This window comes from Uranotaenia lowii, chromosome 2, assembly GCF_029784155.1.
Source record: "Uranotaenia lowii strain MFRU-FL chromosome 2, ASM2978415v1, whole genome shotgun sequence".
In the NCBI taxonomy this organism is placed as follows: Eukaryota; Metazoa; Arthropoda; class Insecta; order Diptera; family Culicidae; genus Uranotaenia; species Uranotaenia lowii.
The window spans coordinates 427,906,206-427,930,029 of NC_073692.1; the positions used below are offsets into that span (position 1 = coordinate 427,906,206).

Genomic DNA, 23,824 nt, shown 5'->3' on the forward strand with positions numbered 1-23,824 from the left:
TTGCTTGCTTGCTCGCTGCTTGCTTTGAGTGGCTCTGTGTATACAATTCTTCCATCATTTTTTTTTTCCAATAAACACATAAATTTGGAAGAAAGTTTGGCCTTGCAATGAATGCTGCCCGTTTGCCGGTTCAGTGGCGCGGCGCGTGTTTACGCGAGGCTTGAGACTGGGATCTGGCTATTTGCTGCTGGCTGCCTCGCTTTTAATTTATACACTTTCGTGTGCGCGATGGATGAAGAAAAGTGAAGCTTGAAGTGTTTTCTATTTCACATATTTATTTATACCTACATCGTTCCCCCCGGTTGTTGTTGACTTGACTTGACCAGGTTAAGAGTTGAGAATGGCCTCGGGGCTGCAAATGCATTCACTCGAACTCGAAAACTCGAGCCACATTACTAATATTGACATTTCCAAGCACGAACCCTTGCTTATTATTATTGTCTCTGTGTTTCTGGGTAAGTGAAAGAAACTACCAAGCACTTGACTAACAGACAGACAGTTGAAAACTTTCAAGAACTTTGAGCCCTACAATAATGTGCCTGAATGTGTAAATATTTCACGTTACTACCAGACTTAGTCAGGGCAGACTGCTTGGCAAGGTCGAGTCATGAGTTCTTCCTACGAAATTCATTTTTCCGGGTAAACAGCGTTATACAGAATTGAGAGAATTCAGATCTTTTGAATTTTCGATTTCGTTTTGAGTAATGAAATCTTATTCCGGAGATTTTCAAACTCAAATTATAATCGAAATTAAATTAATTTCCGATTTTTTTTCCATTTTTTTCTTTGATTGCCTGAACTCCAATCCGAGCACAATCTTATATTTTATCAGAAACAAGGTAAGCTTTTTTTAATAGGTTAGGATATAGGAGATTTTAAATTTAAAATAATCAATACTTTATACTTTGTACATAGATAGAAACCTACTACTAAATACATCTTTCAGAAATCCAAATTCAAATTTCAACAGCCTTAATAAAAAAAATGAATTTCGTACGAGTGACATCCAAAACACACATCTCGAAAATTTTGAAAAGCGTTTTTTTTTTTAATAAGGCGTAGGTTTTAGGACTTGGGAAGTTTTTTTAGGGACTTTAGGCTAACAACCTACTGCTCCCGATTTAAAATTGTTACGGAATCCGAAAGAAATGACCGACCTGGAACTTTGGCGACGACTTTTAGCATGAAAACACGGACACGAATTGGAACTTGGAATGTTTTAACCCTTGCCCAACAAGGCAAACTGGAACAACTTGCTAGAGAGGCTAGCCGCCTCAAGCTTGAAATTCTGGGACTGAGCGAAGTCCGTTGGCCTAATACTGGAGAACACAAGACACAATCCGGGCAAGTCCTGCTTTACTCTGGCATACGAGGAGAACATGCTACTCGGGAACGAGGAGTTGGTTTCCTGTTAAGCCCGCAAGCCTACGCGGCCCTCATTAGATGGGAACCGATAAACGAAAGAATAATCGTAGCCAGATTTAGAACACGGGTTAGAAACCTTACAATGGTCCAGTGTTATGCGCCAACTGACGTTGCCGACTTGCAGGAGAAAGAGCAGTTTTACAGTCAACTGAACAGCGTGGTTGAGAGAATTCCGAAGGGTGACATTCAAATCCATTTGGGCGACTTCAACGCAAAAATTGGCTCCGACAATCAGGACCTTGAGCGCATCATGGGGCGCCATGGCCTAGGACAGATGAGCGAAAACGGAGAGCTGTTTGTAGAATTTTGTGGCAACAACAACATGGTGATCGGTGGATCGCTCTTCCCCCATCGACCAGCACATAAGGTCACTTGGGTATCCTGAGATGGCCGAACAGAAAATCAAATTGACCACATCTGCATCAGCCGAAAATGGAGAAGGAGCCTTCTTGATGTCCGCAACAAGCGAAGCGCAGACATTGCATCTGACCATCACCTCGTCCTTGGCGAGATACGACTGAGAGTTGCACGTGTCCAACGGCGCGAGGAGAAAGTCGGGTGTCGATACGACGTCCGCCGGTTGGAGAATCCAGAGGTGAAAAGGGCATACGTTGAACAGCTAGAATCCCGAGCCTCGGAGCTGCCGACAGACGGAACAGTCGAAGAACAGTGGTGTGGAATCAAGAATGCCTTTATCACGACGAGCCATGGTACTCTCGGTAAAGTTTGTGGAAGAAGGAGTAAATGGATGACGGATGAAAATTGGAGGATGGTCGATGATTGGAGAAAGGCGAAAGTCGGAATTGAGCAGGCATGTACCGGGTCAGCCAAAGCAGCCGCCCGCTTACGATATGCGGAGCTGGAAAAGGCAGTTAAACGAGCTTGTAGACGAGACAAGAGAGCCTGGACAAACTCCCTAGCCGAAGAGGGAGAAAGAGCCGCCGCCAATGGAGATATCCGATTACTTTATGACATTTCTCGCCGCCTCACTGGTGCAAGGACTAATGCAAGAATGCCGCTAAAAGACCGAGCAGGTCAGTTATTGACCGATCGAACAGATCAGCTCAAACGATGGACTGAGCACTTCGAACAACTCTTCCGAGTCACGAATAGCGATGGCCAACAGAATCTGCAGCTCGAAGCGCCAACAGTAAGTCGCATAAATGGCGTCAACTCGGAAGCGCCTTCGCTGGCTGAAATAGAAGCGGCAATCAAAAACATGAAATCCAACAAAGCACCTGGGATCGATTGCATCCCTGCTGAAATGCTGAAAGCCGACCCTGCCCTATCAGCACAAATGTTGCACCGTCTTTTCGCTGACATCTGGGATACTGCAACATTCCCGGCCGACTGGATGCAGGGTATCCTCGTAAAGGTCCCGAAGAAAGGAGACCTGACAGAGTGCGGTAACTGGCGAGGCATAACGTTGATCTGTACAACCCTCAAAGTACTCTGCAAAGTGATTCTGAACAGGATCCAGGAGAAAATAGACGCTACACTCCGACGGCAACAAGCTGGATTCCGATCCGGACGATCATGTGTGGACCACATCACAACGCTACGAATCATACTGGAACAAATCAACGAATTTCAGGACTCTCTTCTGCTGGTGTTCGTTGATTTCGAAAAAGCATTCGACCGACTTAACCATGAAAACATCTGGGCGGCTCTAAGGCGACGAGGGGTCCCAGAGAAACTAGTCCATCTCATCGAAGCACAGTATGAGGCATTTTCGTGCAAGGTCTTGCACGACGGTGTCTTGTCCGATCCAATCCCGGTAACTGCTGGAGTGAGACAAGGATGTATTCTATCACCGCTACTTTTTCTTATCGTAATGGATGAGATTCTGATTGGATCGATTGACTGTGCACCGAACCGAGGATTGCCGTGGAATCCTTCAACAATGGAGCAACTGAACGACCTTGACCTGGCTGACGATATTGTTTTGCTCGCCCAAACACAACCAGATATGCAGAGCAAACTCGACGACCTCACCGAAAGTTCCAAGGCAGCAGGTCTCAAAGTCAATGTCGGAAAGACCAAGTCGATGGAGATCAACACAGGAAATCCCTCCAGTTTCATGGTAGCTGGGCAACAAGTTGAGAAAGTGGAGTGCTTCCAGTATCTTGGTAGCCAGATTACGCCTGATGGTGGTACCAGAAAAGACATCGAAACACGGATCAGAAAGGCCCGATTTGCGTTTGCGACTCTCCGAAACATCTGGCGGTCACGCCAGATCTCTCTACGAACAAAAATCCGAATCTTCAACTCAAACGTCAAATCCGTATTGCTGTACGGGTGCGAAACTTGGTGCACATATGCGGTAACGACGCGAAAACTGCAAGTATTTGTAAATCGCTGCCTGCGGAATATCATCCGCGCTTGGTGGCCTGGCAACAGGATCTCGAATGAGGAACTACATCGCCGGTGTCATCAAAAGGCGCTGGAAATCGAGATTCGGGAACGTAAGTGGAGATGGATTGGGCACACGCTGCGAAGAGATGAAAACGAGATTTGCAGAGAGGCGCTAGATTGGAATCCAGAAGGTCATCGAAGAAGAGGCAGACCCAGAAATTCGTGGCGGCGAAGCCTAGCCGCTGAAATCCGAACTGTCGACGAGAATCTTGACTGGGACCAGGTGAAGACGCTGGCTCCGGATCGTCAACAGTGGAGGTCTTTTACTACGGCCCTATGCACCGGAGGATCGGCGCGGGATCATTAAGTAAGTAAGAAGTTTTTTTAATTTTAATCACATAAATCCTTAAAAATATGTTCTGAATGTTGCTCGTCATACTCTTGATTGAAAAGTTCAATCCTGGATTGAAGTATTTCAATTTTTTTCCATTTTTTGGACTCTGTTGTGTTGTGAGCAGACTTGTAAACCATCGACATTCTCGCTGACAGTCGCACAGCCTGCTTCCATCAATTTCACTGTTCTCACCATCAAACGAATGCGACCAAATACTAACGCAACAGCCGACTACTATCAGTCGAAATGTCACGCATTCCCCTACGCGTGATTGTCGAATGAAATTTCGTGTCATGGTACACGAGAACGATGATTTGATGGTCAAACGACCAAAATTCCCGACAGTTTATGACGTCGCCTGTCGCTTTCACGCAGCAGAAAGTATAGGCTCAATAAACGAAGGTAATCCTTTCTGTTCACTCTCTCCTGTGTAAAAAATATCCGCTGCTGAACAGGGCCAGGCGTGTTTGGATGTGTTGGTCGAACAATATGGAATGATTGATTTGCAACGCATGGAATGATAGTCAAACGACTAACCACTACAAATAGCCGAAATATCATTTGACATTTTTTGCTCTCCGATCAAACGATAGCGCATTCCATGATAATCAAGAGAGATGTGTTGTGACCGTCTCCGAAAAATTTCAAACGATGGTGACCGCTTACAAGACTGGTTGTGAGCCTTCTTGGTCGAATAATTCAACTGAATCATAGCAATCGAAAGATTAAACCACCGTGGTTGAATTAAAAGAAATCTTTCGATTGCTTTGATTTGGCATTTTTTGGACTGGAATTTCGAAAATAATTATAGGGATTGCTTCTAAGATTCAGCAAGCGAATTTTGTTTTGGGAAAAATAAAATGGTTAAAAATAGACCTGCCTTCAGGTGAGATTCGAAGCCGAATCTTGCGGCTTTCCAGATTCAATCCAAAGTATATTATTCTTCGTTACGTTAGATGTTTGCAACCTATTTTCAATGATGAATTTTGAATATCATTTGTAGTGATTTATTTTTAGAACCAATGCTAAAAGATTTTTTTTATTTGTAATTCATATGTTCTTTTCTATTTTTTCAACATTTATAAAACAAATTTATCTAACTTTTCTATTCACCTTTATCAATTTTCAATTCTAATATTCTTCCTTCAAGAATATACTTTCATCGAAATGCCGGATCTAAACTTTACATACATATGCTCCGAATTTGAATTTAGTTCAGTTATAATTTTTTTTCTGATAATTATTTCTAAAATCCTAAATTAAATCTTTGAATCTGAATTTTTAAGTCCCACTATTTTGTATTTCAAAAGGCAGTCTTTTTGAAAACTCTTCAAAAAGTAAAAAATAACAAGCAGTATATTTCGTTATGACTTGTCAAACCCCTCAATGACCCAGTTATAATTGATACAGGGTTGCCAGCAAACCGGGAAAACAGGGAAAACCGGGAAAAACTGGGGATCGAAAAAGGATCAGGAAAACCGAAAAAATTCAGGGAATTTCAAATCAAAACCGGGAATATTTCAACTATTTGAGTTCTAAATTTCATTCATATTATAATTTTTTTCTCAAAACCGATATAAAATCGGGATCAAAAATCCATGGAGAAAATATGCGCAAAAGTCGAGAATTTCTTGAAAACTCGAGATTTTTAGTGCTCTGAAGTATTCGAGTTCTAAATATGTTGAGCTTTTTTTTGTGAATTTACTTATTTTTGACATTTATAAATTTACAAATTTTTGACAAGCGTCAAAAGCGTGAAGAACGTACATATCTATCATATGTTTGAAATTTTTTGTTTCACTATTAAATTCAATGTTTAACCTTTGAGAGTCGGGCATTCATAAGATAATGCGGGGGGAAAACAGAAAGATTCAAAATGAGTGGCCGCCATGCTACATTGTTCATTTATAAAATGCAAACAAGGTAGAACAAAATAGCAAATGTTTGTGTGATTCTATTCTACATTTTGCGCTTTTACTGGTAACCGCATTCTTTATTGATTAAAAAATGTTTAAAAATACAGATCGTAAAAATTTTTGAGCTACGAATCACATTCAGAAATTATCAAAATAAAATAGCAAATTTTTATAGCAATTAAAGCCTTAGAATAATTTTCAAAATTTTGATTTAGAAGTATTAATCCAAATTTTGAAAATTATTCTAAGGCTTTATTCGCTTTTATAATTTGCTATTTCATTTTGATAATTTCTGAATGTGATTAGTAGCTAGAACATTTTTGCGATTTAAAATTTGAAATATGATATTGAATTGTTCTGGTTGGATTGTAAATCCCGACTAAGAATTTAGATAAACATGCATAGTCCAAAGTCAAGCACCCAGAACTCAAGTTCTATAAAAAAATGAAGATGTATAGTGAAAAATCTCACTCAGTATTCAAGACGAGAAACAGAACAAAATTTTAGAATATTAGGAAGAAGACATTCGAACAGAGAAATGCCCGTGTGAGCTTTCATTAAGTCGTATGAAATATCTTAAGAATTTACAGAAAACTGCTGCAAAAGTTATCAAATCAACTTTCAAATTTGTATTGCACATATCAAATATGTTGTCCGGGCTGAAAAAATTTAAAAAAAAATTGATTGCGATTTTTAATAGTCTATTGATTTTTTTTTATTTCGTGATAACTAATTCATTGAACTAAGAAGTTTACTTAGAATTCTATAGTCTTTGACAATAATTGTTTATCAAATCTCAAAAGCTCGTACTTTGTTAAAATGTACTACGATGAATAAAACAGTTAATTAAAACCTGTATAGAATACGTTGGTAAAATGTTTGGAAATAATGCTATATTATATGTATCTTTATATTTGTTCATTCAAATCTGGTTTAGGGGATAGTTTGAATATTGAGTTTCATAATAATTGTTATTGAACAACTGCGTTTTTCGGTAATTTACTGAAAAAAAGTACATGTTTGCCTTCTTATTCATTGACAATTAAAAATTTTAATGTTAGTTTGAGTCCGCATTTTGAACATTTAATCTTTAAATTTGGATTTACTCGCAGATATTGAAATCGATACAAAAATAAAACGTTTGGGAAGTCCTCTCTAAAACGAACTTTTATTTCTATGTCAATTGTGCGCTTCGTAATTGTTTGAATTAAGAATACTGATGATGAGTTCTTATATTAAGTTTTTTTTCTGATTTTAATCGAGTTGATTAGTGTATTTTGTTCCTGTTCTCTATTTTTTTTAACTAAATTCAGGGAACTGATGAAAAAATTTACATGTCTACTCATTTTAAATTTTGATCTATATTTCTTAATTTTATCTCTGTTTCTGAAAATTACTATTTGTTTTCGCCATGGTTTCTATTTTAAAACCATTTCAAGAGAAAACCAATCGGCATTCCTGAAAATTAGTCACATTAAAGAGGACACTCTCCCCTATCCAACGTACATTCATGAAAAAAAAATCAATCGGAGGTCTAGAACAGATTTTGGAATTGTCACTAAAAACTGGAAACTTCATCCTGGAACTGGAAATTTCATCCAAAATTAATCTTAGCTTAGCCTTTATCATTGGATTCAAAATGATAAATTAACTTTTTTTTTCGTTGAATTTACCAATGCAAGTTTAAATTATTTTATAAAATGTTTTCGTTATTTGGAAAATATCGTTATGAAAATACATTTCGAATTTCACGATCGCAGGCATAGCTAAAACGCTTGAAAATTTTTGTTAAATTGATTTTGTTACTTTTTAATATATTTTTTTTGGTCGGCTTTTCAATACAAAAAAAAAATCTTTTACAAAACTGCATATATTGAGTACCAATCAGTCGAATGATCAGAAACTTTGAGCGTTGTTGAGTGCATTCTTAAGCTTTATCATTATTTTTATAGTTATCGTCTTCGACAAAGTTGTTCAGCGGATTATTTCCTTTAGAAAATTTATAAATTGATTTAAAACCTGTATCAGGTTCGGTTTCACAAGAGAATAAAAAATGGTGTTGTTTTTTCAGTTCAAAATATTAAATTTTCCCATACAAACCTAAAAGTTCACATTTACCCATGTAAACGTTACTTAAGAATTCTGCAAAAATTTAAGGATGAGTTTTGAACCAAAACGAAAAATTTTAGGATCCTAGGGTTTGAGGAATTCAAAAAAGACCCCAAATCGACTCAGTCTACTAGGACATAGAAAGAAAAAAGGTCAATAGGTGGGTGAATATGGTCAAATCTAATCTGTTTATGCTCAGGGTAGAAAAAAAACGCTTTCCAAAAAACCTATAATTACTTCCATTCTTAATTGTGAACCTGTATTCTGGTTCGTTATTTTGAGTCTTGATTCTGAATCTTAGTTATTGGAACATTATCCAAAAATTTAAAATATTCAAGACATTTCAATATAAAAAAAATTAAACCTGAAATTTTGGTCATATTTCAGAAGAAAATTAAAAAATAAACGATAAAATTAATCTTTTCAGTGATTTTCAATCAGGATTTAGATTTAAAAAAGATAATTTAAAAATAAACGATAAAATGAATCTTTTCAGTGATTTTCAATCAGGATATAGATCTAAACACAGTAATACTACTGTTTTGGCCAAAGTCCTCGATGATATTCACAGTGCCAGTCAGTGTTGTCAACTATAGATTTTTCGAAAGCATTTGATAGAGTTTCAGTTTAAAAAAACTGTCGCACCAATTTTTGTTTTTATGAAATGCGGTTTCGTTTTTGGATTCCTATTTGAAGAATCGGATACTATTTGATTCGTGTAAAGAATCTCGGTCATGCACTGCTCCGGTTATATCGGGGGTTCCTCAAGGCTCAATTCTGGGACCAATACTTCTCTCTTTATTTACAAATGAGTTGCCTGCGTCTTGAAGAAGTAGTAATATTCATATGTTTGCCAACGATGTTCAAATTTATTTTTGTGCTGCTCGTAATTTACCAGGAAATATAATAGATATCATGAATACCGGATTTAAAAAATGTTCATAGTTGGTCTCAAACGAAACAATAGCGATAAAACTAAGGCTATGTTTTCCCCGCATCATACAATATTTTTAATCTACCACTGCTGAGCGTTGGTAATGACGTTATCCAATATGTAGAAAGCCTAACTAATCTTGGTGTAGTGATTCAAAACAACCTGCAATGGACATCATTCGTAAATTCTCGATGTTCAAAAATTTACAAAACGTTGTGTATGCTTAAAATTACTTCATATTTCTTACCCGAGAAAATAGATTTAAAACTGGTTAAAACACTCATTACGCCGCATTTAATGTTTGATGCCGAATTTTTTTCTTATCATGAATCGGGCTAAAGTTGCATTGCCAAGCTGCATCCGCTACGTCTTCAATCTATCTAAATAAATCTAAATCTATCTAATATAAAGTTTGTCACCATCAATCACAAATTTTAGGAACATCCTTTGAAAAAATTTATAAAATAGATCTTCTATTTTCATTTCTAAAATAATTAACTCAAGGAATCCATCTTATTTGGTGAACAAATTTATTTGGCTAAGAACCAATCGTTTATCTAATTTTTTAATTCCACATGACTTCTGTGAAAGCTACGGAAAAACCATTCTTGTCATGGGCATAACTGTTTGGAATGACCTTCCGAACAGTATTAAAATTGAAAATTATAAGTTAAAGCAAATTTAATGTAAGTAGTGACTTCAAGTCCGTATTCAATTTGTTAAGGTTTGTAATTGTTACTTGTTTGAAAACAACCTGCCTCAATTTATTTGAATTATGCACATACTTCTTGTAATTTGTAGTGATTGAACCGTAATATGAAAGTTTTTGCATACGCAAGGCGCGTAAATAACTCTCAAAAATCCGCAAAGTTGCAATTAAATAAAAAAGCGAGCAAATATTCGTTTTTGTCAATAACAATTTGGCAACTCTGAGAAAGAGAAATCCAAATCAATTTTCGAGGTTATGGCTGAAGCTAACCAGCCATAAATACTATCGACCGTATATACTCTTTTGATGTAGCAAATTTTCAGAAAAGCTGAATTTATCTTTAACCGGTCTCAAAAATTAAACCCTGTAACCCTTCACAATTTAAAAACTAATACATTAACAATAAAATTTTAACAATTTGACAAATTTCAACACTTTTGTTCTCTCTCTTTTGAATTTTATGAATGATCACAAATTGGCTGAAAATGGTTTCCTAGGAAAACACGCGTACGTCTTGAAATTCAGGAGCAGATTTTAAAGTGCACTTTATTTGGAATTTTAAGTCTCGTAGCACTGTTCAAATCTTGTTCAAGAACTTGAAAGTGTAACTGAGCGCTCAATTTTTCAGCAGGCTTGCTCGAGACAATTTTAAATTTTGAATCTAAAATCTTGAAATAATTAACGTGAAATTTTCGTTTAGTCCCTGAAAAAATCGCCTTTCGAGGAAAAGCCGACGTTCGAGATCCATAAAATGTATTTTTGGATTAACATTGCGTGGAAACAAGTTATTCATATTTTGCGATAAGTTCGATGGGAGAGTAAAAGTTACCTCGACTCAGTATGGGCCAACCAATTACATCGAGGGAAGTTCATGTATACCTAACTGTGTGTCTGTGTCACAAGGTCAGTCGTTCGAATTATAAACACGATATGCAATGACTGACTGAATAACTGACTGAGGAGGGTGGCGCGAGAATGAAGGGATAATTGATAAAATGAACTATAAAAAAGAGGTGGGTAAAGGTAAATAACGAATCAAATGGCAACTAGCCATAACCAGTCAGCTATAAGCAACGCAACCAGTCATCAAAGTAGGCACTCTCACTCGTCCAGCGGGGAGACAGGAGAACGCGAGCAAGTTTTAAACAGGCATTAGGTTAGTCAGGTATTGCTTTGCTGTAGGTATACAAATGAGCGACAGCTATAAAACGACCGAAAAACGTTTCCGCATGGCATGGCACGCCACACAAGTTAACTGTTGACAGAGAACAGCAAAACTGATTGACAAAATAGATCAGATTACAATAGAATTTTTAAATGTTGAAAGTTAAAATGTAAGAAAAATCCAAAAAACTGACTTAGTTTCGAAAGTATATGGCAATTTCATAAAAAAATTGTGAATTGATTTGACAGTTAGACATTTTAAGTCTCGTTTCATAGAAGGCGTCAAGAGATCGTCACAATCGAGCGACAACAACAACACCATCAACAAAATGAACGATGACGACGAAGCCGTCAACGAGTCGAAAGCTTTTGATGAATATAAAATAAATGTATAGAATGTGGAAAAAAAATGTATACGGTTACTGGCAGACTTGTATACCTATTTGCGACAAAACAGCCAAACAAAACGCGAGTTCTACCCCGTTCTAGATTCTGGTCTGGTCTGGTCTGGCCCAAGTTGAATACCGTTAAAGGTGTGTTTGTTGCTCGTACACTTTGAAGGGGACAAAAAAGAAAAATAAATACCTCCTAAAAGTGATGTATTCGTAGCGAAAATTATGTTAGTTGTTGTTTTTTTTTTCTTTTTTGAATTGACCGCGTTGAAGGTTACGAGTCGAGAACGACGACGCTCTCTGGGTGTTTTGGTCACTTGTCACGGAGCTGTGAACAAATTTTTAGGTTCTAGGAGGTGCCTTTTTTGCGTCTTTGCCCTCTAGGTCTGACTGGAGTTGTTCCTACTTGCTTGATTTCTAGGGTTTTCGAAATCAGGTGTGGCGATACAAGCTTGTTTACGGATATCGATCAGGGAAAGGGAGTATGAAATGTATAGGTAAATCAGAATAGAATATTGAACGAATTGTACCATCAGTTGTTATACATTATCATTTGGTTTTTGATTATTTAGGAACGAAGGTTTAGTCATTGATTTAAAAGCCTACTGTGGAATAAGTTTTAAAACTTTATTTTTGTAAGCTGTCTTAGAACTGTGCATAGCTTAGGACCACCAAATCTGTTTGTGATCTGAAGAATTTTATGTATGTATACAAAATCTATGAATTTCTGTCTGTCTGTTTGTTTGTTCCCTATAGACTCGGAAACTACTGAACCAATTTGCGTGAAACTAGACAGGTATAAGAGCCCGGGGACGGTTCCTATTATGATTTGAGACCCCTCCCTCTCAATGGAAGAGGGGAGGGGGCCTCCCAAACGAAAGACAAATGTTTGCATAACTCGAGAACTGATCAAGAAGTGGTACCAAATTTGACGTGGGAATGCATTTGGGTACGAGAAATATTTTAATGATTATTTGAAGGGAGGGAGCCTTTCTTAAAATGTTTTAAACATCTGAAAAACTAATTGAGCAAATGATCCAAATTCGGCATGGTATGGTATTCCAAATAATCATAAAAATATGTCTAATAAGGGTACGAGAAATGTTTCAATGAATATTTAGTACCCATCCCTCCTTCCAAAGGGGAGATATGAAGATGGGAGAGTGGCTCCCATATAATTTTTAACATAAATGGAGAACTAATCGAACAAATGGAACCAAATTTGGCATGGAATGGTATTTGGGAACGAGAAATGTTTTTATAAGAATTTGAGAACCCTCCCTCCTTCGTATCGGGAAATAGGAGAGAGGGAGGTGTCCTTTCTTACAATTACAAAACATATCTGAAGAACAAATCGAACAAATGGAACAAATGGAACAAATGGAACCAAATTTGGCATGGGATGGAACTATAAATGTTTCCCTTAATCTTTGGTATCCTTCTCATCTTCCAGTGGCAAGATAATGAGACAGGGGAGACAATTGGTTTTTACATAATTCGAAAACTATTCAAGCAATTGGAAGACGAGAAATATTTCTGTGATTATTTGAAACCCTTTCCTTCTTCCATTGGGAAGATAGGAAGGGGAAGCGAGGCTCCTATACAATTTTTACTGCATATCTCGAGAACAATTCGAGCAAATGGAACCAAATTCGGCATGGAAGAGTTTTTAAGAACAAAAAAGGTTTCTATCGATATTTGGGAACAACTCTCTCCTTCCAGTGGGGAGATAGCAAATAGGCTCTTGCACATTTTTTTGCATAACTTTTGAATTTATCAAGCAAATGAAACCAAATTTGGCGTGGGTAAGTATACGATGCAAGAAATAGTTATATGATTGATTATTAGAACCCCACCATTCTTCTATCGAGGATATAGGAAAGGAGTAGCGAGGCTCCTATACCAAACTTCACATGGAAAAAGATAACGAGAAATGGTTCTATTAGAATTTGAGACACCACTCTTCTTCCAGTAAGAGTAAAGGGCCCTAAAATTTGGCCGTTGAGTGTAAGGTTGCCGAAATCACAGAAAAATCTATTATTTCACAAGATGTTGATGTTGAGTTTTCGAATGAATGTTTTGTTGAATTTATTATCGGCAAATCAGTCCACTTTCTCACAATTTTTATTTTTTTATTTCAATCCTACGTTTCGGTGTCGTATAACATCTTCATCAGGGATCAAAAGGGTCAATCGTCTTGTCTGGTCTATTTGATGTTGGATTCCAATAATTAAATTTAAATTTTCTACACACAAAACACTTAAGTATCATTACTTTTAGGCGGTATGATACTTTGTTACTTGTGTTTTGTGTGTTCTGACGCTTAAAAGTACTGATACCTAAGTGTTTTGTGTGAAGAAAATTTGAAATTAAAATTTAATTATTGGAATCCAACATTAAATATACTGGGAAATACGCTCTTACTAAGGCACAATAATTTGATCCTTTATGATGGTGTTATACGACACCGAAACGTAGGATTGAAATAAATTTTTCAACAAACTGAACTGATTTGCCGATAATAAATTCATCATTTCACAGGATTTTAAGGAAATTTTCATCACAAAATCTGTATCACAGAGCACCGAATTTTGGGAATATTCAGAGATTTCACATATTTTTCAAATATTATAATTTTTTATGTTAGCAAATGTTTTGAATTTCTTACTTTGTATTGAAAAAAACATGATAAGATGGTTAATAATAATTGATTTTACTCAAGTAAAATGTAAAAATATACCGAATTCGTCGTGATTTTTCAATGATATTAATGCTTTTTCAATCACAGGAAACCATCACAGAACTTTTGGGTATATTCACAAAAAGTCAGATTTGTTTGCCCAAAAGTTAAAAAAGTTTTTGACAACCTCGGTTGAGCGACCCAAATTATCTGATATTGGGTATGGGGCCTTCTTGCAGGCCGAGGAACGACTTCAGCTCCCAAAGTTTTGATTCAGGAACAGACCCCCTTTTTTGACCACCTTGATGTTCATGTACATGTTCATACACATAATTTAGGGAGTTTTCAGGAAAATCATTTAGAATTCGAATATAAGCTTAACACTCCCCACACAATAGAATTTCATCGAAAAAAAACGAATCACTTCTTTTTCATCATAAAGAAATTATCGATTTCCATATATATTCCAAAAGGAAAACCAAAATAAAATCAAAGGCTTTCACTTACCTAAATCTGGCATCGAGCTGGAAGGTTCCTCATGGGCACTTTTCATTTTGGCCACCCCGCTTAGGCCGTTACCACTATTTGGTCCACTAGCACCAGCACCACCATTGGCCACCCCCTGATGATTGCCACCCGAATGGAGTGGAGGAGGGGGTGGCGGAGGTTGCATGGAGGTCACGTGGTGGTGCTGTTGTTGATGTTGGTGCTGATGTTGCTGAACAACCACGAGCGCCGGCGTAGGTGGGGACAAATGATGCTGGAGGTGGTGTTTGGTGGATGCGTTGGAGATGATGGAACCGTGAGGCGGTGGGGGAGGACCATCGATAATGATTGTATTGGACGATGGAGGATGCTGTCCACCGGAACTAGTTATGATTAGGCCACTACTGCTTGAGTTTGGGGAAACCGACAGATGGGGACGGGGTGAGTCATCCCTATGGTGCTGCTGGTGAGGCCCATGATTGCTGTTGTGATGGAGATCATAAAAGCGCCCATCACGAATTACGTGCACTTCCTGGGCCTGAATGGGAATCGCATTTTCGCACGGTTTGCTCGAGGACTTGGCAATAATTTGAATCCTTGCACGGTCCGATTGTTGCTGCTGTTGCTGGTGATGTTGATATTGTTGTTGGCCGTGACCATTCGAGGTCATGACCAAAGCAGATGACGAAGTCGGTACCGAATGCGGCATACTTGATAAGGCCAGTTTGACAGTTTTCTTCGTCGTATCCCCCCCACCATTGCTGCGTGGTGAATACATAATTCTTTGATTGTCACCAATGACAAATGTTCTTATCTCCAGCGAATCCTTTTCGTCCAGCTTGTTCATGCATTGCATTTTATAGCTTGTTTTCTTCTTTAGAATTTCCCAGAAGTCACACAAAACACTGACCACTCACAGAACACTTTTTCACACGTCGTGATACGCCATACCCGCGCCAAAATTATTGATAAATTAGCTGCATTTTGACATTGAAAGAGGCTGAACTTGGCCTCTCGGTGTCGCGAATTGCCAAAAAATAGTTCAAATAACACTCACATTAGAGGTGCTCTATATTATGATGATGGCAGGCGGAAATTTTTTCTCACGTCGCTTACCACCACATTGCAGTAGGCACGGATAAATCGAATATTTTCACCACCATATTCTGTGTGCGCTCTTGTTTTTCCTTCTTCTCCCTACTGGCCTGCCTACTATGATGATGTGCGAACCGAGCGCACGAGTTCAAGGTCAATATTTTCGGAAACTCAAAATAAGATCTGCCCGTCCGTCGCCAACTGCGTTTGTGTTCGAGCTCACCAATACACCGAAAACGCCATTCGACCACTTTTGGATGTCAGGGGAGAATGTTGTTGACTTGTAAATCACGCATTAAAACACAAAAATAAGAGACTAGCACATAAACACACTGAACTCAGCGCCAGTCAACGTGGGGTTTATGGAGCAAACATGTAGAACGGAAACCCGCATAACACAACGATGTGTGTCACTGCTGTTGCTGAGTGGTTCTCTCCCATCGCCACTCACTCACCCACCAACCCACACTCACACACACTTAGAGACGCTCAGTCGGGAAAGTCGTGACACACAGTAACAGCGAGCACTCGATGGCGCTTACTTCTCGATTACGTTGGCTTTTCGCTGACGATAAACTGTGGCATTAGGGCTTTTGATCCTTTTCCTTAATCATCAATTCCACACTCTGTTGCCTTCATCGGGAAAGCGTGCGTGATTGTGCAAGAGGCCACTCACTCGTTCGGAGCCGGAAAACAAGCCACTCAATTGGCCTTGCACAAGTTCGGTTGCTATGACGTTAGGCCTTGGACGTATCCTTCAGAGTCACCATCAAGGATTCAAGGCCTCCTGCGCGCTCATTTTCCCAATACATACACAAACTAACCATAAACCTACGATTTTGGATGCCCACCAACCACGTTTCTTCCTTCCCTACCGTTCAACCTGTTCCGTTCGACCACACTCCTTCGTGGACAATTTCACGTTCAATGTCAAATTCCTGATACGGCCAACTTTCTGTTGGTTTTTATTTCGGTGCTTTAGGATTTCATTCCAAAGCTGCGGTTTATTTCATCTACGTCGCACCACACTTCACTAGCACTGTTCAACTACCCCAGGAACATACATAGTTTTTCAACTGTTGAATCGATCCCCCTATCTGCTGTCGGGTTGACACTTCCTGGTCCTGTTTCTACCTGATGGTATTATGATGCTGGTATGCCTCAATCAGTGTGCCGCCTCGCTATATGTGTCTCGAGCACGAGCCAAAAAATCGCAATACTCCACACACGCTGCCACTACTGCTGATGTTAACCATCCGTCCAAACGACCGACGAAATTCTAAAAAAAGACACGGGAAATAATTTTCATGGTCAACGTTTCACCTTGAATAAGTTTATTACTTTTATGATTGAATTCGCGAGTGCGAGAACGAACGGAACGAGACGAAACGAACCGACCGACCAACCACTAGCAAGCAAACACAGAGGCGCGCGCTCTTTGCCATACATATTGCACCACAAACAGCGGAACACAATCGCGCAAAAACCCCCCCGTTCATTCGCAAACATACCGACAACAGCGCGGATTTTATTCACCACATTTGCAAAAAAATACAAAAGTATAACAGAATACCATCAACGGAGCAGCAGAAGGCAAAATAAAATAATATACACCACATTCACACAATTTGGCACGAGTCATCCAAGTAAGGCTAGGAAGATCACCAGCCGCAAAAAGGGGCTGACTGTGTGTTGGAGTTTGTTGTTTTGGTTTTTGGATTTTCGGGAAATTCATGTGAGCTTGCAGGAGTATGTGGATTTGTGGTTACGAAAATGACATAATTTTAAATGTTGTTGAGTCAAGCTTTTCTCAAAAACAATCTATAGACTCTGTTCATAAGATTGACAAAACCAACAGAACATAAGAATATTGACGAAAAAGATTTTTTCAAAAAAATACTTTAAATTAATCATTTGAATAGAGATAAAGTTTGTTAAAACTTTTAGGTTCATTTTAAAAGGTTGTTACATATGTTTTTTTTTGTGGATACATTCTTCACAAAAACGTTTGAAATGTTTCTAATTAATTTTTCAGCCTTTTATTTGTTTACAAAAAAGACACAAAAAGTCACGTGCCACGTTATTGTTCCTACAATGATTCTTGAGCATATTAGTATTGATTGAATTTTTAGTGGAGGAACCATAAAAGATAACAGTTGATGAAAACAGTAGGAGGTTAGCTGCTCAATTTAGTAATCCTTAAAGTCAAAGACTTTTTTTTTTCTAAAGAATTTATTAGGTTAAGAGTATCAATTGACCAATAAAGAAAAAAAAATTGTCAATCCATTCTTGTCACAGATGTATAGAAAAAAATTATTCAATTTTTCCCTAAAAAAAGCAATAAGGGCTTTGTTATTTAAACAAACCAAGTTCTTCTATAATTTTTCATGTAGGGGAAAGTCGGGTAAGACGGACACCCTGGAGTTGAATCGCAATAGAAAATCAGATATTGCTTTTTCATCACAGTTTTCGTGCAGATGGGCAGTTTAGGTTGTTTTCTATCGCATTAACTTTGATAGCTATAAAAGCTATCTAAAACATGCTTGCAACACTTTTCAAAAATGGTCGAGTAAAACGGACACTGCTCAGAAAAGGTACATTTTGACGCAAAAATCGCTGTTAAAGTAGATAAAACCAAAATGGCACCAACAGTGTGGTTTCGAAATTTCGTATTTTATAGTCGCTTTCTTCACCAGAGATCCAATTTTTACAGTTTTTATGGCCTGTTTGAGATGGCGATCGACAATTGCTCTTGCCCAGGTCTTTTGAAGGCATATGGAGGATCAAACCGATGAAGAAATTAAAATACCTGGAGAAACTGATGTGTCCGTTGTACCCGACCTTGAGGTGTCCGTCTTATCCGCCTTAGCATTTTTTTTTCCAAAACGTTTGCTGTTCAAGCCCTTTGGCCGAAATTCGCTGATTTTCCACCAGATAACACTAATAAACACTCTACCTTTGAAAACGGGTGAAATTTTCGAAAATTTTGCGAGTTATGAACAATTCTATGAGGAGAAAAAATAACCTCAAATATTGGATCCTCAAAGTTATTGTTTACTACCTATTATGGGACCTCGCTTGCTATGAAAAAACAAAGGGTCTCGAAAGTGTTGATACACTTAGGCGAACATATTCCCATCATTAGATTTGTGCAAAACATTGTAATTTTCGAAATATTGAAAGTGTCCGTTTTACCCGCTGTGTCCGTCTTACCCGACTTACCCTCAAGTATATTTCTGCACCATTATTTATTTCTATTTGTACTTCTGATACCTACTCGATATCAGTGAAGACGATGAATTTTTAAAGTATTAACTGCAAGACTTGTGTATTTTGAAAAAAAAAAATAACACTTAGATTTCGACCTGATAATATTTTTCGCCAACTTTTGGTTTCTTGGAAAGTGTTTTGACAAAACATTGGAATTATGCCCATCAGTTAGAGCAAGTTCATTGGTGTTGGGAAAAAGTGGAAGAAATTTTGACATTTTGAAAATTTTACCATGCAAAAATGATTTCAAGATCTTTGGGCGTTGTATTTTTTTACAGCACTGTTTCCATTTCAGCCGAATGTGATAGAAATATTGCTATTTTTGCATCACATCATGCGAAACTACAACACGTGTTGTTTAGAAACTTGAAGGCCACAGATCTTCAAAATTTTTTTGCATGGCAAAATTTTCAAAATGTGCAAAAAGTGACAAAATTTCTACCACTTTTTCTCAACACCAGTGAACTTGCTCTTAGGGTTAAATGTGTAGCCAATAAATCTTTCTCGATTCTAAAATAGCAGATGCTTTAAAGCTAAACGCCTTGATTTTGTTTTTCCATTTGTCCCATAAGTCGAATTTTCAAAAAAAAAGCGGGTCAAAACGAAAAAGCAGCATCTGCATCGTCTTAAAGGTATATAAGGTCTAAAATCGTCGTGTATATTGGATACTTTTGTGACTCAAGAGCATATTAAAATTTTATTCGTAATCAGTAACTTCCCACAAACTACTCTTTAACAAAAATACAATTTTTAATTTTGCAATTCTAGTAGGGAAATATATCAGTTAAACCTTTATTGTCCTTGTCGGCAGTTGAGAACCAGAAATCTGTTTATTTTAACCTCTGCTAGAACTGATTATGGAAAAAATAGTCCAATCAATTGTCTAATGAAGAATTATAATAAAAACTACCAGAACATAGATTTTACTATGTCTAAACAGCAGCTAAAAAGTGTTTTTTACGGCAACAGGCACTGAAGAACCTAACATTATAGTATTTAACTTAATTTTAAGATTGTAATTCCTAGGTTTAAGAATATATATGTAGCCTACGATGTTTGGCGAAATAAATAAATAAAAGTCGGGTAAACCAGACACTTTCAATATTTCGAAAATAACAATGTTTGGTACAAATCTAATGATGGGAATTTGTTTGCTTATGTGTATCAACACTTTCGAGATCCTTCGTTGATTTGCAGCAAGCAAGGTCTCATAATAGTAAACAAAATAAACGAAAACTTTGAGTATGCACAATTAGATGTAATTTTCTCTACTCAGAAAATAGTCCATCACTCGCAATATTTTCGGAAATTCCAACCGTTTTCAACGGTGGAATGTTGATTAGGCTTCTCATAGACAATCTGCAGGAAAACCAACGAACTTTGGTTGACGGGCTTGAGCAACGAACGTTGCGCCGCCGCCCGTGGCGTAGAGGACAGCCTTCAAGTCTTCTAAGCCAGGGGGTGTGAGATCGAATCCCGGTCACGGCATACATAGTACACTTTCGGTGGGTTGGTGGTTTTAGCATTTGTAAGATGCTAGCCATCATATCCTCGAAAGATGTACGCTTAGAGTTAAGAAAAAAGGAATCTCTTCGAGGAAACATCATGTTTCATTGAGATCCTGTATATGTTTGTGTTCGTTTTTAAAATAAATCTCAAACAGGTAATAAAAAATGTGAAAAGTAGATCCCCGGTAAACAAGCGCCTTTAAACACGGAATTTCGAAAACCACGTTATTTCGCTAGCGGATTCGGACTAGTTGGTTCGATTTTGGTTTAATACATTTTCAAATGCTTAATTCACAAAAAGGTACATTGATAGAAAAAAAATCCTATACTGCCCATCTGCAGGAAGACTTCCACGAAAAAAGCAATTTTTGATTTTCTATTTCGATTCTACCTTAGGGTGTCCGTTTCTCCGACTTTCCCTTACATACCTCACACATAAAGAAAAATCAGTAATGAAAATGTCATAGACTTATTGCTTCTGATCGTCAGAATATTTTTTTGATAATTTGACCCAAAAATATTTACACGTTTTCAAGATAGTTTAATTTTAGTTAATGTTGTTTTAAAACAGTACTATGCATTGACAATTTTTCGACACCAACACCAAAAATATGTATTATTTATAATGAACATTATTTAATCGTGGGGTAAGCTGTCGCACATAAGTTATTTTTTTAAATTGATTTAAAATTGTAATTATTCTTGAATCAAATATCTCACTTATATCTGATGAATGAAATTCGATGAATCTCACAAGAATGAACGAATGATTACAAAAAATACAAAATGTAATTATATGTTAAAATAATTAATACTAGTCAGTCCAGTTTTTCAAACATGGATAAAAAAATGTATTTTGTTGAAAAATAACAGGGTTGGCTCTTCCATGTCCCTGATATAAGATGGGACTACTAAGTATATTTTCATTCATCATACTAAATGTCAGCTATTCTGTAAAGCTGATCCAACAATTCATGATTATCCAAGTTCAAGATTTTATCTGTATTTTGGTACTGCATAGCCATATTTCAAATTCAGAAAAAATGCATGGTTGAATTAGCTCAAAGAAAAAAAAAATGCATGGTTGATTTCGTGGATTCATGCATCATTTTCCGTCTGATCCAACTCACTTATAGGTCAGGTCAGGAAAAGACAGTTATATTTTTTGCGGAAAGTATATTTAAATTGATATTTCCATAAATATGTAAGATGCAATTTGAATATTAACCTTTCTTATTTTTACCGATTTCCTATAACATTTTTTTTTAAGTTTTGGTTTAAATGTTCTTATAAAAAATATGATTTGGATATCGAACGTGTTAAAAATGGGATGTTATAATTCCAATTTTAAATTTCTTTTTCATTATGTGATGTTTATCGAAAAATGAAAAAATTATACATTTAAGTTTCTAAATTAATCGCCTCATTTTTATTTTGCGTTGTTAACAGCACATTACACAATTCAGAAACTGAAAAAACTTTATAAATAAAAAATATGTAAACGAATCCATCTCAAAATTGAACGAAGTTTCAAGGTAAGTCCATTTAAAACATGATTGGAATTAATTTTCCGACACACTTCACTTTGTTTTATTGAATGCTTGAATAAGATTCACTGAGTCATAGGTATGGAATTGCCATTGAGAATCAAGGTCACCATTTTCCAACACTTGAAGTTACGGTTAGATTAACTAGAGCTTTTAATCCTTCTAGCCAGCCATTCAACCGCAAACTAGTACAAACATCCATGACGTTTGACTGTTACTAAACTTCACCTTATTTATAACTCCACCAAATAATCAACACACACCAAAAAATCCTTTCGTTCCATTGTTTGATTCTACTGTTGACCACCAATCATATCACCTTTAACAAATTGCTTCGAACCACTTCCTTGATCGAAGTAGGCAAAGTTTCAATGTGGTAACAACGTTTGCTCTTCGATGTGTTGCTTGCTGTTTGCTGCTAATCCTTTACGTCTACTCCAATTGACGTGCGGATAGGTATACTCCTAAGTAGTAGGCTGAGACGATCACATCGATACTGTGTTGCTGCTGCTGCTGCTGGACCGATTAGCATAGCGTGCGGAGCTTCGCGTGTTTTCCAAACGTTCGTTACCCCAAGAGATCGATTCCAGTCACCCACCAACGCACAAACACAGTTTCTTTTTATATCGTTTTCCCCAAAAGTCCAAGGACACTCCACATTCTTCCAGAGGGTGGCCAGCAGCAGTTGTCAAATATCCTAACGTTGACGTTTTGACCGAGTCCTTGAACAATCACTGTATCCGTGTGTATGATAACATAATCCTTGGTCGAAGGGCGACCTTGAGCGGAGTTTTTCGGTGAGGCTTTTCTTTTCCTTATTTCTGGGAAACAATACGCAAAGTAAATCAAATCCACACTCAAAACTGGGACCGACTTTTTCCTTGGAGACAACGGCTCCGAGCCTGATGATGAATGGATATTGTTTTTATTTTTGGAAGTGTTGTGACATACAAGTGCAAGTTGCTATCAACAGCGATTGCCGCGAGCCTCGTTTTGCGAGACCAACCTAAGCACCATCCAATTCACCCAAATGATTTCCCTTTACTGTCGCTTTCATTGGGAATGAATAGGTGATGTACCACCATACGACACTGGTCTGACCAACCTAACAAACATTCCGGTCCCGGCACTTGCAGAGACAGCAAAACATTCGGAGAACCAAGAGAAGGAACGTTCAGAACTCTTCTGCTCTTCACTGAGCGCTCAAACAAACGAACGTACGAACGAACGACACAAACATAACATGCTCTCATCGTCCTCAGGAAAATGTATATAAGAACCGATTCCCGACTGAAATGAACGAGAACCCCACTCGCCCAACCACCCCCTTTCTAGATCGCGATAGGATGGGATGGCTGGCGTAGGTTCAGTGAGCCTCCTGTTAACCTTACTAGGTAGTCGTCATTCAGCGTCATCCGAACCATAAGTGGTATGGGTGAGTGTGGAGAACCCACTTCCCGTAACAGTAAGGGGGAGGCACCAACACAACCCCGAGAGCTCCCAACCCACGATGAACTTTCGGTAGAACACAACAGTAGAAGAGTGATCCAGAGCCAGACACGCCGTAGATACCTACCTACCCAGCTACGAATAATGGGGAGTATGGGAACTCACTCTTAAACTTCCTCCTCCGGTGTTCTGCTGATGCATAATAGTTGAGTTGAGTTGAGCTGAGTACGTACGGACACGGATGGGATAGGGAATGATAGAATGTTTTACTTTTCTGTCTACAGGAAAGCGAAAGGGAGAAATTATAAACCTATAAAATTCGGCCGACCCCTTCAACCAGCCTGAAAGCGTTGCGCGGCGACTAGGTTGTGGTGTTTTGTTTTGATTGCAT

At 37.7% G+C, this 23,824-nt stretch overlaps 1 protein-coding gene across 1 annotated transcript in view; it reads right to left on the reverse strand.

The window, feature by feature from the left end:
* The window catches only part of LOC129749726 (ecdysone-inducible protein E75-like), a 172,188-nt gene extending 149,160 nt beyond the window's left edge, over positions 1-23,028 (reverse strand). The window contains exons 1-2 of the mRNA XM_055744779.1: positions 22,304-23,028; positions 14,586-16,938 (exon numbers count right to left, since the gene is read on the reverse strand). Of these exons, the coding sequence (XP_055600754.1) occupies positions 14,586-15,420 (835 nt within the window). The 5' untranslated portion in view covers positions 15,421-16,938; positions 22,304-23,028. The remainder of the gene's footprint in view (positions 1-14,585; positions 16,939-22,303) is intronic.
* Between the last annotated feature and the right edge of the window lie 796 nt (positions 23,029-23,824).